The 20902-nt window shown below is 40.2% G+C and overlaps 1 protein-coding gene across 5 annotated transcripts in view; it reads left to right on the top strand.

Annotated features, from left to right (window-relative positions):
• Positions 1-20902, top strand: part of Sos2 (SOS Ras/Rho guanine nucleotide exchange factor 2) — a 98747-nt gene that overhangs the window by 22618 nt on the left and 55227 nt on the right. For 4 of the 5 annotated variants that reach the window (XM_052739676.1, XM_052739677.1, XM_052739674.1 and 1 more), the window contains exons 2-4: positions 8127-8252; positions 14712-14843; positions 17045-17209. In XM_052739676.1, the coding sequence (XP_052595636.1) occupies positions 8127-8252; positions 14712-14843; positions 17045-17209 (423 nt within the window). Of the gene's footprint in view, positions 1-6024; positions 6087-8126; positions 8253-10582; positions 10885-14711; positions 14844-17044; positions 17210-20902 lie in introns of those variants that run through there. The other variant, XM_052739678.1, reaches the window with a different exon arrangement.

Genomic DNA, 20902 nt, shown 5'->3' on the forward strand with positions numbered 1-20902 from the left:
TCTTGCCTTCCTTCTGGATGTTGAGATTACAGGCCCTAACACCAGCAACTTCCAGGATTTTTTTTTAAGGGTCTCACTGTGTAGCTCAGAACTCACTATGTAGATTAGGCTGACCTTGAACTCACAGAGATCAACCTGCCTTTGCCTCACATGTACCAAAATTCTTACATGAAGAGAGGCCCTCAAATAATGTAAACAACTTCGACATAAAAGAAATCTAGGAGAACAAGCATTATCAGATAGCTGTCTATCAAAAACAAAACCAAGAGTTCCATTAAGTAACAGGTGGCTTGAAAATAGCTCTCCCCCTGCCTCAGCCTCCAGAGTGCTGGGATTACAGGCATGCACCACCATGCCTGGCCTCCTTTCAAGAGTGTCTATAAACAGCCATCTAAGCTGAGTGGCACTGATCTAAAGATAATCAATGAAACCAGTGGAACAGAACAGACAACCCAGAATAAGGGCATACATGTGTATGCACAAGTCGTTTTTATAAAGTAGTCAAGACCTTTAGCAAAGAACACACCACCCGTCAGTAATGGTGAGATGACCAGCTGTCCACATGCAATACATGCACCATCAATAGAATTATCATGTCATTTATAAAATTAATTCAAAGAGATCATAAACCTAAATTGTAAGCCCTAGAACTACAAAACTTCCAGAAGAAAAGCCACCAGGCCCCCTCCTGGTCCACACGCAGGATTTAAATGACACTAGAGCCGTTTGTACTACTGTAGAAGTTTTTAATGAAGAATTTGAAGTAGCTGTCAATCAGAAAGCCAGGCTTATTGACTACTTTTTCTTGAAATGCAAATGTTAGTAGAAGGAACAGATGCACTAACAAGAGTTTTTTTGTTTGATTGTGAATATGGAAACCTGGAAAACATAATTAGTAAAAATATTTCTGTATTTTGTTAAATATAATATTAGAAATAGTTTTTAAATGCTTCTGTGTGTTTCTGCATGTATGTTATGATTGTTTTACTGACAGTGTATGTATAAGGAAGTATCTTCTGGCATTGAAAATATGGTATAACTGGAATACATGTTTGACTTGATATTCTCCTGTTAAGAACTGAAAATTACTTTAACTGTTCTTTCTGAAAAAATTGATGTTTGTTTGTCCCGATGTGGTAATTTTTGTTTGTTGTCTCTTAGGTGTTTAAGGTAGTAAGTAAATCCTAGGAAGTATGAACATAGGTCATCGCCCCTTGTCATCTTGATGTACTCTGAGAGTATTTCAGGACGATTTTAACATAGCATGCTTATTTTTATGACTTCTCTTTGAGGAGATTGAGTGCCTTCAGGGTCGTACAGCCTTGGACTGTTTTCTTATCTGAAATGAAGAAACCCAATGCTTAGTGCTAATGTTGCTTTGCAGGGTATTTACCAAAATCATAGTCACAGAAAAAAAAACTACTTCAGTTAGACTTATCTTAGTTTTCATTACAGTATTTCACTGAGTAGGCTCTTTGCCTCTTAAGGAGAAGCCTTACGATGTCTACTGCACTAGCCACGTGAATGTTTTCGTAGAAATAGGATTTTTATGGTCAGTGAGATGGCATGTGGTGCCAAGCCTGGTGTCTGAGTGCAAAACCCGAACCCATGTGGTGGAAGAAGACGACTTGACTTCCTCAGGTTGTCCTCTGGCCTTCACATGTGCCATGGCATGTGCATGTCTGCACACATGCACATACATACATAAACAAATGGAAAAAAAGGTTTTTATACCAAGAAGATAGTGGATGTGTACAGTGTAACTGTTACAGGGTTTTCTCTTATCAGGTGAAGGAAGTACAGAGTGTAAGAGGAAATACTTTCCCCCTTCCTGCCATGCGTACTTTCCTGCCTCCCTTCTACATGGTTGTATATTTATTTTGATTGGGTTAATATTCATTTTATGTTATTATGACTCATCATGCTATTTATATTAAAGCACTTGTTCTTTTTGCTTTTAGTGGTACTAATAATTACCTAGTGGCACTAGTAATTATCTTGTTTTCTTGTTTGTATAGTTTTCTGTGAACTAGTCTCAAGCTCAGATTTCTGCCGGCTGTCTCAATACTCTTCCAGAATTTTTAGTTCCATTGAGTATGCTCTTGACTTCATCTGTTGAGACAGTTCTTTGCAGGGTTTTCTGACCATGTTTTGGTCTGCACTGGTGACTCTGATGTCCAGTATGTGGCTCTTGTCACATACTTTCCTTTCATTTAATCCTGGGCATCCCTTTAGCCTTTCTTCTATATTGATTTTTTTTTCATTTTCCTGTAGCCCATCTTTTCTCATTCTTGATTTATAGTTTTGTTTCAGTGTTGTATATTTCACAGAGTCTTAATGAGAAGTGATACATATGGTATATATCCATCTTCGTTATGTCTAGGAATGCCTTTATTTACCATCATAGTTGATTGATAATTTGTTGGGTAGATAGGAAAACATTGCTGTGAGCTTCTGTATTGTATATACTTATTGTGTATACTTTTTCTTATTAGTTGTAACTTTTTTATTTTAAACTTTTTTATTTTAATGTACACCCCAATAAACTTATCTGGGGGTCAGAGAACAGAACAGCCACTATATTAAACATAGAGGTTAAGCAGTGGTAGCACACGCCTTTAATCCTAGCATTTTGGAGGCAGAGAGCCATCTGGATCTCTGTGAGTTCAAGGCCACACTGGAAACAGCCAGGCATGGTGACACACACCTTTAATCCCAGGAAGTGATGGAAGGAAGCAGAAAGGTATATAAGGCATGAGGACCAGGAACTAGAGGCTTTTACGCTTTTAGGCTTTCAGTAGCAGTTCAGCTGAGATCCATTGGATTGGCTGAGGAATTGGTGAGGTGAGGTTAGCTGTGGCTTTTTCTGTTTCTCTGATCTTTCAGAATTCACCTCAATACCTGGCCCCTGAGTTGTTGTTTTTTTTTTATTTAATAAGACCTTTTAGAAATTCATGTTACACTTGTGGTCTTACTGTCTGGAAGTGGTTAATGCTTGTTTCATGTATGTAGTCCACTCCTTCTCAATCTTGTAAGCTATTCTCTGTCTCCAGTATTCTATCATTTTAATTTTATCCATTGAATTGGATTCTAGGGATATTATTTAAAATTATTTTAGTGGTAATTTATCTCCTTGATTATCTCATCTCAGTTAAATGATCTCATCTTGCCAGATGATTGATTCTCTTAGCTCTTGAAACATTTGTTGGTGATATTTGATATTTATATGTTGGAAAACATATAAAGGATAAATACACAAATTAGAGAACATAAATATTTACCTGTCATTCAGGTAGCAGCCATTGCCATCATTTTTCTTAATAAAACACTCCAGAAGATACTGCCCTTCATTAGTCTTTCCCTTTTCCCATGTGTTTCTAAGCAGTGGTTTAATTCTGTCATTTTACTATTTAATGTAACATGTTTATTCATTGAAACAGGGTCTCACTATGTAGTCCTGTATACATAGTACATACGGAATTCCCTATGTAGACCAAACTGGCCTCAAACTCACAGATGTCCACCTGCTTCTGCTGACTGAGTGCTGGGATTACAGGCATGTGACACTATGCCATCAATTTTGTCTGATCTTGAACCTTATCATAAGCATTCTTTTAATCTAGTGTCTCATTAATATTGATCTATGATAACTGTTTTTGTTTTGAAGAATGAGTTTATTAAGCACACAGCAGTATGATCAGTACACACAGAGTAAAAGAATAAATAGCAAATGGTAGATAGATTTCCTTAGGTTCTTTTTTAAAATTTTCTGTCTACATTTTGAAAGTCATCTTATCAATTGAATTACAAGTTCTTTTGATTGAGATTTTATTAACTTTATAGGTTAGTTTGGGAAGAATCGGTATACTTATGTCTGATAATTCACAACACAATGTTATCATTAATTTGTTTCATCTTTTAATTTCTCTCAGTTTAGTTTTCTGAATAGGAGTCATGTTTTTGGTAAGATTTAGTTCAAGGCACCTTATTTTAAAAATTATAAGTGCTATTATTTGCAGTTTTTATTAACAGCTTTGTTGATGGTACATAGAGTTGAAAGTTGTTTTTTATGAATTCAAATAATTTATTTGTAAAGTAGTTTTGTCCTGCATGAGCATAGTATTAGTCTGGAGTCTTAGAGAAACCAAATTAGTCACACACGTGCCTATATACACATTTTAAAAGAGATTTACTATGAAGAAATTGACTTATGCAGTTAGAGAAGCTGCGAGGTCTGAGGCGTGCTTTTACTTAGTTGGAGACCCAGGAAAGTCAGAGTACGGTTGCAGCCTAAGAACCAGGAGAGCCAGTGCTGTCTGTTTCCATGTGAGCAATAGCTCAGCTCAGACCTAGTGAGGAAAAGAGAAAAGGATTCCTTATTGCCAGAGAGAAACGAATTTTTTTATTACTCAGTCTTTTATTCACATATTTAATAGATTAGATTGGAGCTGCCCACACGGGAAGGGCAGTCTACCCATTTAGACGATAACTTCATCTGACTCTCTCAGCAGGACACTCACAGATGTTTATCTGCATATAGCAGCAGAAGAAATAACCAGCTCATCTGCAAATAAAGTGTTTTTCTGGTTTGTTCTCTGTGTATGTGTGTGTGCGTGTGTGTGCTGGCTGGAGGGGGTAGTAGGTGTCTGCCCAGTCATTCTTCATCTTCCTCCCTGAGGTCAGGGTCTCCACTGAACCTAGAGGTAGGCTGGTGTTCAGCCAACCCCAGTGAGCCTCCGGTCTGCACTCCCCACATTGCTGGGGTTGTAAGAGTTTTCTGTGTGGTGCTAGAGATTTGAACTCAGGTCTCTGAACCAATGAGCCACCCCTCAGACCTCCTTACAGGTTCTTAGACTTTCTTTTGTCTCCTTCTTTAAGCACTGCCTAGGACCTCTATAATATGGAGTGGAAATAATAGACAGTGTCCTTACCTCTTCTCTCTTTCTCTTCTTTTCTTTTCCTCCCCCACCCCCTAGTTTTTTGAGACAAGGTCCCTCCACATAGCCCTGGCCTTCCTGGGACTCACTATGCAGACCAGACTGGCCTCCAACTCAGAGAGTCTCTGCTCTGTGTCCCAGAGTGCTGGGATTAAAGGTGTGCGCCACCATGTCTGGCCTCTTTCTCTCTCTTTTTTTTTCCATTAAATTTTTTTTTAAATTGAAAATAGATTTTTTTTAAGATTTATTTATTTATGTATACAGTATTCTGCCCGCGTGTATCCCTGATAGCCAGAGAGAGCACCAGATCTCAGTATGGATGGTTGTGAGCCACCATGTGGTTGCTGGGAATTGAACTCAGGTCCTCTGGAAGAGCAACCAGTGCCCTTAACCTCTGAGCCATCTCTCCAGCCCTGAAAACAGATTTTTTTAGTATACATTATATTCTGGATTTTTCTTAGATCCTTCCTTCTCATCTAAGCCCACAACTTTTTTTTCTCTCTCATTAGAAAACAAACAGGAATCTAAAATATAATAATAAATAAGAGAAAATAAAAACAAACAAAAGGAAAGGAACCAAAGAAAAATCACAAGAAAGACATATAGACACAGAGAACACATGTTCATCCATGCAGAAATCCCATAAAAACACAAAACTAGATACCATAATCTATATGCAAAAGACCTACAACTTTAAAAATAAAATGTCTGGCAAAGCTTTATGAGACAGTGACCCTCCAAAAATGCCTCTGAGTTTGTTTTGTGTTGGCCATCTACTGCTGTGCATGGGGCCTGCCCTTGAGAGTGACTGTATACCCACAGAGACTCCACTGGTAAAAACTAACGTTTTTCTTGTTCGAGCAGTTATCAGTTAGAGTCAGCTTCTGAGTTAGGGATGGGGGCACGTGTCCACTTCCCGTCTGGGTGCTGGGACCCCATCTGATGCAGACCCATATAGGGCCTGTGCATGCTGCTACAGACACTGAATTCATGTTTATCAGTCCTGCTCTGTGTAGAAGGCCTGATTTCCTTGGTGTCCTCCATCCCTCTGGCTCTTAAAATTGTTCTGCTTCCTCTTCTTCAGGGTTCCCTGAGCCCTAAGGTGAGGGATTTGATGGAGACACCCCATTTAGAATTGAGTGTTCCAAGGTATTGTACCCTCCGCACGCTGTCCAGTGTGGGTCTCTGTGTTTGTTCCCATCTGCTGTAGGAGGAAGTTCTCTGATGATGGCTGAGCAAGGCACCAATCTATGGGTAGAGCAGAGTGTCACTGGAAGTCATTGTATTGCTACATTCCTTTAGCAGAACAGTAGTATTTGGTTTTCACCTAGGTCCTTGGCCTATCTACTCTTAGGTTCTTAGATACCTGAGCAGTGTCAAAGAGGGTTCCATCTCATGGAGTGTACCTGAAATTCAGTCAGATTCTAAAGAATATTAGAAATTAGGAATTACTTTTATTATGAAAATGTATTAAAAACCTTAGTAGATTTTATAGACAGTGTACTTGATAGAAAAGATGAAAAACAATGACTAAGTAGCTATCTCAAAAAATGCAGACTACAGGTAAAACAGAAATAGAAGAAATGTAAAATAGAAGATCAAGAAAGTCAGGAGATGGTCCTTGGAAAGATTAGTTGGTAGCTCCCTGAGCTATTGCTCAAAGAAGAAAGAAGACATAAACATTAATGTAGGAGTGAGAGAACGGGCTTCAGCACTGATCCCACAGAGGGTAGAAGAGGGTGGAATATATTAATTTATGCCGTGGTGCTTTTCAGGAGCGGGCTACTCCATGTGGAAGGGAACATTTCATGCTAAACTTTGATAATCCAATGATCTCATTCTGATTTCTCTGTGGAAAGGCTCTTCAGTTACTGAGACGGTTTTCAAAGATAACGGAGAGGGTATTGAAGATTTCTGTTACACGTGTCAGTAGTGCTGATCCCTTTAATACCGTGGCATGAAAAGTTAGAGCAGGGCCTAGTGTTTTCAACAACTATTTGCAGTATTCAGGTATAACTGTCACGTACTGTATTTTTATATACAGTCACACTGGATTACTAGGATAAATTACCAGGTTCTAGCTTTAGAAAAAACTGTAAGAGCTCAGCATAACTGAGTAGCGACGGTAAGGGGCACATGCATGCCATTGTAAAGACAGTCTCTAATAGGAGTTTTCAAAAGTAGCTCTGTCTGTTTCTGGGACTCAGGACCTAGTTTTCACAGTCTTCTAGTAGATTTTAGGTAGACTAAAGATAGCTGTGATTCCTCTAAAAGTATATATAATATTTTAGGGGAGTATGCTTTGTCATTTTGTGTGTGTGTTTGTGTGCACGTGCATGTGTGCGTGTGTATTCATTTGTGTGGGGATGTTTGGGTGATTGCATGAGTATATGTGTGCATATATTTGTGTGGATGCATGTATTGGTGTGGGTGTGTCTGGGTACATGTGTGTGCGTGTGGAGGCCAGAGGTCAGCCTTAGGCATCACCCCTCACCTTGCTTTTTGAGGCAGGGTTTCTCTGTGGCCAGAAACTCACCAAGTAGACTAGACTGATTGGCCAGCTCCAGTGCTCTGCAGGCTCCACCTACCCACCCAGTGCTGTGATTACAGGCATGCACCATCGTGCCAGCTTGTCCATGGGCTATGGGGCTGGAGCTCAGGTTCTCACAGATGCAGGACAGGCACTTTATTGACGGCTCTCTCCCCAGCCAGAACGTTGTTTTAGATAGTGGGAAGTAGAGGGTCCGAGGACTTTGATAGATTCTCAGAATTTAAAAAGGGTTTTAAAAAAGGGACGCAGACCAACAAATAGTTTTTTTTTTTAGTTAAAAATTTAAAACATATTTTTATTTTATATGTATGGGTGTTTTGCCTGTATGTATACCTGTGTACTACATGCATGCCCAAGGAGGTCAGAAGAGGACATATGGATTTCCTGGGTCTGGAGTTACAGACAGTTTTGAGTGGCCATGTGGGTGCTGGGAACTGAATCCTTGTCTTCTGCCAGAGTAGCAAGTGGTCGCCATTGCTCAGCCATCTCTCTAGCTACCCTTACATTTTGGCTTTAAAAATAGTTATATTGGTATATAACCATTTTAGTAAAATATTAACTACATGTAGAATTCTCATTGAATTTGCTCATTTCACATTATTTTGCCAGTGCCTTAACTGAGAATTTTTCTTTTCAAGGTTCAGGAGCAAGTACATCCCACCCTCTCAGCTAATGAAGAGTCTCTTTATTATATTGAAGAACTGATTTTTCAGCTGCTTAATAAATTATGCCTGGCTCAACCAAGGACTGTTCAAGACGTGGAGGTAAAAATCATTATGTCATTTAAAAAAACATGCGGATCTCTGTGAGTTCGAGGCCAGCCTGGTCTCCAAAGCGAGTTCCAGGAAAGGCGCAAAGCTACACAGAGAAACCCTGCCTTGAAAAAACAAAAAAAACAAACAAACAAAAAACATTATGTCATTTAAAAAAACATGAAATTAATCTTTAGATCTGCATCTTTGTCATTCTCAATTTCTACGGAAACTAAAACCACTGAAATTACTTGTGAGATATGTATGTGTGTGTGTGTGTGTGTGTGTGTGTATATATATATATATATATATATATATATATATATATACACACACCCAGTTCATATATTCCAAGAAACCTAAAGGAAAGTTGCTATGTGCTGGGTGGCACACGCCTTTAATCCCAGCACTCAGGAGGCAGAGCCAGGCAGATCTTTGTTCAAGGCCAGCCTGGGCTACCAAGTGAGTTCCAGGCCAGCCAGGGCTACACAGAGACACCTTGTCCTGAACTCCTGTCCCCCATTTCCCCCCCCAAAAGAAAAAAAGAGTGTGGATAAATGGAGGGAAAAAACCTTGCAGCTTGTCTTCTATGATAGACAAAATTAACTCGAGAGATCATAACCTCACATATAAAAACTGAAATTATGAAGTTTATAGGAGAAAATGCTGAAGAATAGTATCATAATTTGGAATTAAGCAAACACTGTTTAGAGATGAATGAAAACACAGTGACTATTAAAGATTAAAGTTAAGAAAATAAAAGGTATTAACCAAGCTGATAGTCTCAGCACTCACAGGCTGGGAGCAGAGGATCTCTAACTTGAGGTTAGCCTGAACTTGACATACAGAATGTTACAAGTCACAGACGAGGGGGAGGAGATACCTGTCTTTAGTCCCAACACTCGGGAGGCAGAGGCAGGCAGATCTCTGTGAGTTCGAGGCCAACCTGGTCTACAGAGTGAGTTCCAGGACAGCCAGGGCTACACAGAGAGACCCTGTTTCAAAAAACCAAACCAACCAAACAAACAAAAACCTTCCTCCTCCAGATTTGCAAAATTCTTGAATAGAAACTTAAAAAGGAAGATATGCTAATTGCCTCTAAGCACATGAAAAATTAATGAAGCTCAGAGGCCACCTGAAAATTAGAAATTCAAATCATAATGAACTTCTTTCACAGCCCCCAAAAGTGAGAATTTAAAAGGGGGCTGGTTATACTACATACAGACAAATATGTAGACGGCCTAGATCTTCATTACAAGTGGGAGTATGAATGGTTATAACAACTGTGCACAGTTGTTGGAAGTTTCTATCAAAGTTACTTCGGTGTCTAACATATGGTCCAGTAGTTGTACTCTTAACCGTGGAGAATAAAAGTATATGTTCATGCATGATATACACACGAACAAGCAGCTTAATTCATAATAGCTAAAAGTTACAAAAAGCTCAACTTTCTATCAGTGAGAAAGTATGTGCACTGGTTACTTTTACACAACTGTTGTCAGAAACCTGTGAGAGGTCAGCTTCAAGGACAAGATTTATTTCAGCCCACCTTTTCAGAGTCCACAACTGCTTTGGTCCTTGTGTTGGAGCAGGCCACAGCCATGGGAACTGAGCAGGGAAAGAGAAGCCTGCTCACTTCACAGTAGACAGAGCAGAGTGTGGGCATGACTGGGGACCAGGGGTATGCTTCAACAGCACATGTCCAGTTTTTGACCTACTTTTTCCAACTTGCCCTACTTCCTAAAGTTCACAGATCTCCCCAAAAAGCACCACCATGTATTAACGAGCATTTCAACACATGAGCCTATAAAGGATATTTCATGTTCAAACCATAGCTTTTCCCCTGGCCCAAAGACTCATTGCCATCTCATAGTACAAAATGCTTCTTGTCTATCCCCAGCGTTTCCAAAATTCTTAACAATTCTAACATGGTTTATAAGCTTAAATCTAAAGTTTCCAATAAGATCAAAACAATCTTAGTTGTGATTCTCTGTAAAATCAAAAAGAAAATGACTTCCAGTATGCAGTGGCACAGGGTGAACAGGCCCATTCCAAAAGGGAGAGTGGGCTGCAGAGAAGCATGATAGGACCAAAAAAGACTGAAACCCAGCAGGGAAAGCATTAAGTACTGTAGCCCCATGTCCAGCATCCAGGGCATGTTGAGATGTAAGGCCCATCAGGCTTGGGGCAGCTCCACTCCTGTGGCCTTGCCATTTATAGCTGACATGACTTTCTCTCTGAAGCTTACCTCAGTATACATTCCACATATCTGATATCTTCAGCATCCTTGTATCTCCATTGCAGCTTAGACTTTCTTACAGCCTCACACATTGCCTTCTCAGGACCCTAACCCTGTCACAGATTGCCTACTTTGAAATCTGGGTGGAAGCCTACATGATCCTCATCACTCCTGTGTTTTGCATGCCTGCAAAACCAGTACTGTAAGGCCAAGACCATGTCCTGCCCCAGCTTGAGCTTGTGTAAGACAGCAGCAGCAACAGCAGCAGCAGCAGCAGCAGCAGCCGTTCTGGGTATCCGAGCACCTGAAGCTGAAAAGCACTTTCCCAGATGACTGGGCAGGGCACCCGGTGGCTCACAGCCAAGTCTTAAATGAGTTAAAACCTCTCTGCCTGATCCTGCAATGGTAGGTTCTGGCCAATTCCCTACATGTCTTTATGTTATCCTTCCCATTACTCTTACTTTGCAAAGGACTTGATTTCTTTTTGTGATGTGGGGCGGAGATAAGGCACCTGTTGAGACAGGCTGGCCTTGAACTTACTATGTGGCCTTGTTCCTGATCCCCCTGCCTCTGCCTCTCAAGTGCTAGAATTACAGGCCTGCACTGACATACTGACTTGATGTTTTTCTTTTTTGTTTTTACTGTCACTAATCTTTTTAAGATACATTTTTACTTTATGTGTACAGCTATTTTGCCTGCATGTGTGTCTTTGACTCATGCCCGCTAGGTGGCCACAGAGGCCAGAAGAGGGCATCGACTCCCCTGGACCCACAGTTCCAGATGGTTGTTGGCTGCCATGTGCGTTCTGGGATTCAAACCCTGGTCCACTCCTAGAGCTACTGAGCCATCTCTCCATCACATCACTGATCTTTTAAACAACCAAGTCTTCTTTGTCTGCAATTTTAAAGCATTCCTTTTTGGTCAAACTGCACATTTCCCCAGTCTTTCTATTTGGCATTTTGCTCTGGATCCTCATTGTAAACCTGGCTAAAAGGTACCAGTAGCAGCTGCGCCACAATCTGAACACTGTGCTGTCTTAAGATTTCCTCTACTGAGTTATTTTTAAACTCAGCCTTACTCCAAGTCCCAGAACACAGCCACAGAGTCTTTACAGAGTATTACCTACTTGACCTCATAGAGTTTCAGCTCCATCTGGACCCTCGGCACTGCAGTGTGGTCCGCCCACGTTCTAGGGGGCAGTGCTGTCTTTGCTCCCCAGAACTAAGTCCTAGCTGAAGCACCACTTTTGCTAGTCTGCGTTTGCAGACCTAACAAGCCCCTCAAAGGCTTCAGAACCACCTCAGAGATACCACCACAGCAGTGGCCCCAGCTGTGTGGTACCAGTTTCCTATATTCGTCCAAGTTTTGTTACTGTGGTGAAGTACCAGACATGACCGCTTACAGGAGGAAGATCACTTTGACTCGGGTTCAAAGGTCCAGTCTGTGGTCATCAGCTCATGTGTCTAAGTCTGTAATGAGGTAGACTATCCTAGTAGCAGGAACATTTGGCAAAGGCTGTTCATTTCATGATGAAATGAGAGAGAGAGAGAGAGAGAGAGATACAGGAAGAGGTCACAGCAAGTGGCCTTGTCTCCAAGTAATTCTGTTATGTAACAAATTCATTAACGGGCTGATGCCTTGATTAGGTCAGAGCCCTCAGGATCCAGTCACTGTGTCCAAAGCCCACCAACTGCAAACAAGCCCCAATACGTGAGACTTGTGGAAGACTTCATGTCCCAATAACAGTAGGTGGAAACGTCAGGTTCTAGAGGAATAGAACATCCAGGGTAAATACATATTAAAGGGAGAATTATGGTATGGGTTAGAGTAGACCCATGGTTGGCTGGCTGTACACAGGAGAGGTGATAACCTAGTCATTTCTTAGTTCATGAGACTGGACCCCTCAGCAGGCCCAGTCTGCTGCTGGATACACACAGGATTTCTGGAGAGCCACTTGAGTTCGCATTGGAAGGCCGAAGAAGCTGGCTTCCTGATAGCAAAGGGCGAGAGCGGCAGCAACATGGTAGATGCACTCACGAGCCAGGGGCAAAGTCAAGCAGGCAGAAAGCAAAAGCTTCCCCCCACACCTTTTGTCTAGGAAGTGGTCTTGCTGTCTGAATCTCCTCCTAGAAAATACCACATAGGCCTGCCCAGAAGCTGTCCAATTACACTGGTAATCAAGATTAACCTTCTTAATGGGCAAACAAATACAGTCAATTCATAAAGTATTAGAAATAAAGAAATGAAATACTATGTGTGATAATAGCTGCACTTCACAAAAATATAGGGTAAAAAAGGCTATACTCAAAATAATACATGTGATATTTCATTTTATGAACTTTAGAAACTGCTAATACCAATGGTGTTAGAAATCAGGGACCAAGATGGCTCAACATACAAGGTGCTTCCCTCCTGATGACACAGAGTGATGACATGAGTTTGCTCCCTGCAGCCCACATGAAGTTGGGTGGGGAGAAACACCAGAGTTGTCTTCTGGCCTTCACAGACATGCTATGGCACATGCATGCACACACACACCCAATAAGGAATGAAGGATGAAGATCAAGATTATAGAAATGTTCTATGTCTTGATTTGGATGATGGTTGCATAGGTGTAAACATTTTCAAAATTCATAAAACTACATACTAAAACTGTTTGCATCTGGGCATAGTGTTACATACTAATAATCTTAGCACACAGGAAAATGAGGCAGGAAAAACATAAGTTCAAGGTCATCCTGGGTACAGGGCAAAACTCCATCTTAACAAGGAAAAAAATCTCATTTTAGTACATATAAATATTACCTTTATAAAAGATAAATTAAGCCGGGCGGTGGTGGCGCACGCCTTTAATCCCAGCACTCGGGAGGCAGAGCCAGGCGGATCTCTGTGAGTTCGAGGCCAGCCTGGACTACCAAGTGAGTCCCAGGAAAGGCGCAAAGCTACACAAAGAAACCCTGTCTCAAAAAAACAAAACAAAACAAACAAAAAAAAAAAGATAAATTAAACTTTAAGGATATTAGTTCATTGTTCACATTTATAGAGAAACACACATACCTCTGTATGTGTGTGCTGCTGTGTAAATCTCTAAAAGTCTGCATGATTTATTACTATTTTTTGCATTGGTTACATAGCATTTTTAGATTTTAAAAATACTTGTCAATGCAGCTTCTGGAAACCATTTTTGCATTGTACTGTTAACTTTCTTTTGAAGATTTTGTAATTAAGTTACAACTTTCCATATAAAGGAAAACTGTAATTGAGAGTGTTTGAGTAGTAGAACTTCCAGGCACTCTTAAAATTAAAACATTTAGCTCTCTTTTCTTTGCTGCATCATTTCAGCATTAAATAAATATAACAAAACATCCTTTCAATAGCTGATTTTCCTAAGCTTGATAATACAGCTTTCAGATAGGAAACACTCCATAATTGGAGTCCGATTCTGGTAAATAGTTCTTCTTACTCATGTCAACCACTGGTTAAATTTAAGATTAAATGAACAGGAGGTTTGGGCTGTTTTTATGGAGATCTGTGTCTCCATAACCATTCTGAGCACCCCAACTCCAACAATATTCTACGAGTCACATGATAGCTGTTCTTTTCAACGCCGCTCTACATTGCTGTAGGGTTTCCTCAGGGAGAGGCTTTCTGGAAATACTAATGATGAGATGGCTTCTAAGTAGATGATGTTAACCTTAAAAATCACAGTTCAAGTTACTAATACACTATTTCATGTTGATGTAGAGCTCCTATGTATTGTACCTTTTCCTAATATTTTTTTAAACTGTGCTAGAGCTCAGACCTGACCCTTGCACATCTTGCCCAGACAGTCCATTGACTATGCTCCCCAGTGCTGGCTGACAAATTTAAAAATTCATGTGACAGAATTATACAATAGAGTCTTCATTGTCCTGTTGACCTTCGTTTTTCTTTATTTTGAGATAGGGTCTTACTCTGTAGCTTGGACTGGCCTCAACTCTTCATGTAGCCCAAGCTGGGTCTGAACTCAGTCTTCTTGTCTCTACATTCGCAGTACTGGGATTATAGGTGGTGTGCCACCATGGCTGGTGACTTTTTTAAAAACCAAAATGTTGTTTTTTTTCCTGAATCAAAACATACTATACCCCTGCTATCTTTTGTATTAAAGATACTGATCAGGTTGAGTTTTATATGAGTTTTTTATTTATAAACACTTCTGTTGATTCTGAATGGCCCCACTGTGATCCAAACAGGAACGAGTCCAAAAGACCTTTCCTCATCCTATTGATAAATGGGCAATTGCTGATGCACAGTCTGCCATCGAGAAACGTAAGCGAAGAAATCCTCTTTTACTACCTGTGGACAAAATCCATCCTTCCTTGAAGGTAATAAAAGATGAGACACTGGGGGGATTCTTCGTAGTATTTAAGTGTGTATTTATAGTAGTAATGGTCTGCTTGTATATGCATTATATGCATTATAATATGTGTATGAAGTAAAAACAGGGAGTAAAGGTCTATGTCAGTGATACGCTTTGTGTGAGGGACACCCTGGGTTGAATCCCTAGCATGCAGTCCATCCACCCCCAAAGAAAAGAATAAAATAAAAAGAAATGTACCCTAATGAAATCCCATGGCTCAGATTCTCCCTGTCCTCCCCTCCCCCCTCACAGTTAATAGTAATAACACAATGTGGCATTTTGTGGTATCTTCCAGTGACTACTACAGTACTATGTCTTATCAGTTCTAATGTAGTAGACCATGATTCTCAATGTTTTGTTATTAAGAAAGTGTAATATCAGAAGGCGCTGAGTGTTTTTAAATTAACCTGTAGACTTTGGAAAAGGACACTAGAGAATAATCTATAGAATATGTTGGCTGTGTGCAGACCTTTTGGTAGAAGTCTCAGTAACTCCTTCATTCCAGTATGTTTTCTGTCCCTGTGATAAACACCACAACCAAAAATAACTTGGGAAGAAAGGGTTTATCTCAGCTTATGCCTCATAGTCCATCACTGAGGGAAACCAAGGCAGGAGCTTCAAGCAGAAGCTGTAGCAGAATGCTGCATACTGGCCTGTTCTTCACAGCTTGCTCAGCTTCATATACATATATACATATACATATGCATATACATATACATATATATGTGTGTATATATATATACACACACACACACACACACACACACACACATATATATATATATATATATATAAAACCTAGGACCATCTACCCAGGAGTAGCACTACCCACAGAGGGCTGGGCCCTTCTTTGTCAATCATTAATCAAGAAAGTGCTCCACAGACCTGCCTACAGGTAGAGGCAACATCCCTCCCTCCCAGACATACACATAGAAACTCTCTCCTGAAAGAGACTACAGTGATTAAAAGATAATGTGGGTTTTGTTTTTGTTTTTGTTTTTCAAGACAGGGTTTCTCTGTGTAGTTCTAGAACTCACTCTGTAGACCAAAGAACTCACAGACACTCACCTGCCTCTGCCTCCCTAGTGCTGGGACTAAAGGCGGGCACCATCACACCAGGCTAGATAATGATTTTAAAGCAGGGTCCTTGCAGAAAGAAGGTATTTGTCACAGGAGTTTTCAATCAGATGTTAAGAAGCTGTCAGTAAAATCGAGCCCAACATTTTTTATTTTTCTGGTCTTCTGTTTGTTTGGTATGTTTTTTGATTTTGTGTTTTTATGGGTTTTCTTTGTGTGTTTCATGACTTTTTAAAATATTCTGTGTTTTATTTGTTTTGTTTATTTGGCCGTTTGTCTTCTAAACAGAAAGAGAAGGTGGCTTGGCATTAAATGTGTGGGGAGGATCTGGGAGGAGATGCGGGAGAGGGAACAGTGATCAGAATGTGTTGTATGAAAAAAGTTTAATTTCAGTTAAAAAAATATAGCTCAAGATTTCCTGTTAGAATCATGTACTATCATTTGATGAAATAGTGGACTTGTTAGAGTATATATTTTTTCTAAGATCAATAATACTAGGACCAACTGTTAATTTTATATCCCATGGCAGTGGTTCTCACATTCCTAATGCTGCAACTTTTTAATACAGTTCCTTACGATGGTGACCCCAACGATAAAATTATTTTGTTGATGCTGCATAACTGTAATTTTGCTGGTTATGAATTGTGATATAAAAACCTGAGTTTTTCCAATGATCTTAGGTGACTTCCAGAGGGGTCACGACCCACAGATTGAGAACTCCTGTCCTATGGTACCCATATATTGAGATATTCTGCTTTTATAAAATTGTTTATGGGCCAGGCGGTGGTGGCACATGCTTTATCCCAGCACTCGGGAGGTTGAGGCAGGGGTATCCCTATGAGTTCAAGGGCAGCCTGGTCTACAGAGTGAGTTTCAGCACAGCCAGGGCTACACAGAGAAACCTTGTCTTTGAAAAAAAAAATTGTTTATGAGTAAAAATGGTAGATAGGAATTTTTTTCTTTCAGTACTGAAGCTTAAACTCAGGGCCTTGCTGCTAAGCCACCCCAGTTCTGAAGTAGGAGTTTTAAGTTTTTAGTTGATACTTGAAAGGACTTTTGTTTTGAAATTGAATTATCTTTTTTTAACAGGAAGTTTTGGGGTACAAAGTGGACTACCATGTGTCCCTCTACATTGTGGCTGTATTGGAGTATATCTCAGCAGATATTTTGAAATTGGCTGGTAATTATGTTTTTAATATCCGGCATTATGAAATATCTCAGCAAGACATTAAAGTGTCAATGTGTGCAGATAAGGTAAGTGTTAGAAAGTGTTGAGTCTTAAATTGAGTCCTAATAGCTGTGTGGAAATTTATTTTGCTCTTTTAAAAATGATTTTAATGAAGTCTCTTTTTCAAGTTTATGGAGATTTTTATGTATTAAATTCACACATTTTAGGTTAACATATCAAATGTAAGCTGATACTGGAAGTACTTCTTCCTGCAATACCAGTAATTCGTTTCTTTCCTAGTACTAGAGATCAGAAGGAGCGCTTTGAATGGCAGGTGCTTTGCCACTGACCTGTGCCTTCAGTACCTTTACTCATTTTATTTATTTGGGATGTTATTTAAGAGTTTATTTACCTCTCCCTGTGAGTGTGTGTGTGTGTGTGTGTGTGTGTGTGTGTGTGTGTGTGTGTGTGTGTGTGAACATGTGGAGGTTGGTGGACAGCTTCCAGGTATCCTATCTTTCTTTCTACCGTGGGGCTCAGGGATTAAACTCAGGTTATCAGACTTGGTGACACATGCCTTTACCTGCTCAGTCATCTCACTGGCCCTGCTTGTTTTGGAGACAAGATTTCACTGTGTAGCCCAGGCTGGCCTTGAACTTACTGTATAGCTCAGACCAGCTTTGAATTCATGATCTTTCTGATTAGGCTCTGAAGTGCTAGGATTATCAGCGTGCATCGTGACGTACATGATGCTATTAGGTTTTTGGTTTTTGTTTTAAAGCCATCGCCTCTCTATGTAGCCCCAGCTGGCCTGAAGCTTGCTTTGTAGACCAGGCTGACCTTGAATCCTAGATGTTCCCTTGCCTCTACCTCCCAAGTATTGGGTTTAAAGGGGTGTGCCTTCATACCAGGTAATATATCATTAGTAAATTTTATAATGCCTGATACTGAAAGACAGAAAATACTAGCTTATTAGGTATTTTCAGAGTTCAGCATCTGTGGCGGGGGGTTGGGGGGTTGGGGGGTGAATTCTCTTTTTCCATCAAGAATCTTTACATGGTGGGGGGCGGTAAGGGGACAAAATAACACCCAAATCAGTTGAAGAAAAGTAGTTTATTTAGATAATGTTTATTTTATTCAGTTTTTTCCTTGCTTTATAGTGACAGGGTGTTACTATGTAACTCAGGCTGGCCTTGGACTTGCCTAGACTGCTGTCAAGATCCTCCTGCCTCTTGTGTGCTGGAATTCTAGGCATGAGCTACCACACACTCCTGAGATTTGAATGTTTAAAAGAGAATATACAGGGGCTGGAGAGATAGCTTAGTGGTTAAGAGCGTCAGCTGCTCTTCCAGAGGACCCAGGTTCAATTCCCAGCACCCACATGGCAGCTCAAACTGTCTGTAACCCCAGTTCTGGGGGATCTAACACCTCACTAATGCACATAAAATAAGAAAAATTAAAAAAAAAAAAAAAGAAAAAAAAGAGAATATACAGCATTGTTTCTGGTCTATTAAATGTAAGTGATTGTGAAGAGCATGTTTGGCGTCTCGAGGCAGTTAGGGCATGGGCCGGGAAGAAACAGTTCAAGACAAGTTACTGCCTCTGGTCTGTCCTCTCTGGATCACAGGTCCTTTCTTCCTGTTCATAGGTACTGACTGCTTGAGGGAGACCCCAGTCCCTCGTGTCCTCATCTCCTCCCTCCCTCTTTTTTTCCTCCTTCTACCTCACCTGCTAAATCAGCATTGCTTGAAGTATATGTCTCATGTACAACAAGGAAAGTACAACACTGAGTAAGACAGCAATCCTGTGTCAAAAGGAACATGTGTCAGTGTGAAATGAAAATACCATAAACACACAATGCAGTGCGACTTAAACATGTACCAGCAAATCCAGTGTGCAGTGGAGGACACAGTCAGCTCGCGTCAGAGCCTAGGAAGACTTAGCAGAGAAGACTGCTGGGGCTGGTGCGTCTGGGTTAGTGCATGCCGCTGCTTGTCACTAGGAAGTTTTAGCGAACGGTGGTGTTTGCAGAGGTTTAACAGGCCTGGGTTAGACTTCCAGGCCACATTATTTTTTGAAAATACTATTTTTTTTTTTTTTTTACCTATAGTTGAGTTCTGTCATTCTATACTTTAATTTAAAAACTGATTTTCCTTGCATTTTATTTTGACTTCTAAAACCATGTTTACATACTTTTTGTTTTCTGAAAGTGACGTAAGCTGATAGAAAAGCTGGAAGTGTAGTACTCCGTCGCGTTCCGCGTCATTTTGAGTAAACTGCCTGCACAGGATGTTCTGTTGACAAGACCATTTCCCTGCAGCACAGTAGTCAGACCGTCAGAAGCCAGCACATGGGCACATGGGTGCGGGGTGCTGTTGTTCCGGGACCTCTTCCATAGCAAAGGGATTTAGTCTAGAGTCATGCGTTATTTACTTAGTTGTCATGACTCTCTTCTCCTAGAAAAAGTCCTTTCTTCTTTAACTTTTATGACCTTGACACTGGAGAACTACGAGTCAGTTGTTAATGGTCCTCAGCTTAGACTTTTTCTGATGTTATGTTTTTACTAGAATCAGGTTGTAGCCTTTAGCAGGAATTCATAGACGTACACTATGTTCTCATTGTAATTTTTCACATGGCATACAGCTCACTTTCAGTGTTATTCATTAGTGGTGTTGTTGTCTACCAATCTTCTTTTTCAATTGCTGTTTTTCCTTTTATAATTAACAAAAATTTTGTGAAATATTCCGGGACTGTCTCTTACTCTTTAGTACTCTTTAGGTTTGTTGGTTCATTTAAATATGGACTTACAGGTTCTTACTTTACTCAGTGGATCATAATTTGTTTTATAGATGTTCAAATTATCACAGATTTGATCAGGTCAGGTGGGAGCTCCAAATTTACTTTATTTCTGCTATTTTTTGGAATAATTTCTTTTTGTTTATTTTTAAGTATAAATTGACAAGTTGTGGGTTTACACTTTAGGAGTTACACTGTGGCTATGATTTATAAATACAGTGTGGAATAAACTTATACTATTATATGTCAACTCAAATATTTGTGGTGAGAACATTTGAAACTTACTGTCTTAGCAATTTTGAAATGTACCGTGCATCGTTATTTAATATATTCTCCATGCTCTGCGTTAGATATAATTTTTTTCTTCTGTCTAATTGAGACTTTCTACCTTTTGGCCCTCATCTCTCATTTCTCTCCCCTGTTTCTGAACCAACATTCTGTTCTTTGCTTCTGTAAACATGACTATTTTAAATATGTAGTATTTGTCTTTCGGGAGTACTCTATTTCAGCGGTAGACAGTCTAGGTTCATCTTGTTCAATGTGGCACTTTCCAAGCTTAGAATCAGTTGTTTCTCTAAAACAACAGCAAATAATAACAATCAACACTTGAGCTCCTCTGAAGTAGAGAACGGTATTTATAAACACAAAGTGGTGGGTAGAGGAGCTAGCTCATTGCTGTTGGAGGCACACTGTCTCTCTCAGGACACCCCTACCACCACCACCCCGTTTCCCAGTTCTCTAATCCAGTCATTTAAGATTTCACTTTAGTCCTCTCTCTTCATATCAGTCATTGAAGCCTCTGGCTCTGTTTTTCTTACTATATCTTCTTATTGAGCAGTTCTCCCATGTGTTACCAGTCTCTCCCCTCCCACTACTGTGGTAGGCACCCTCCATTTGCCCATGCGGCCTCCCAGGATTCCGTGAGTCTGAGTGGCAATGATGTCTACTCCAGTTGGTCATGGTCTCCAAGAGCAGGCTGTGCT

Source organism: Peromyscus californicus, unplaced genomic scaffold (genome assembly GCF_007827085.1).
Source record: "Peromyscus californicus insignis strain IS unplaced genomic scaffold, ASM782708v3 Scaffold_15__1_contigs__length_86483966, whole genome shotgun sequence".
Taxonomy (NCBI): domain Eukaryota; kingdom Metazoa; phylum Chordata; class Mammalia; order Rodentia; family Cricetidae; genus Peromyscus; species Peromyscus californicus.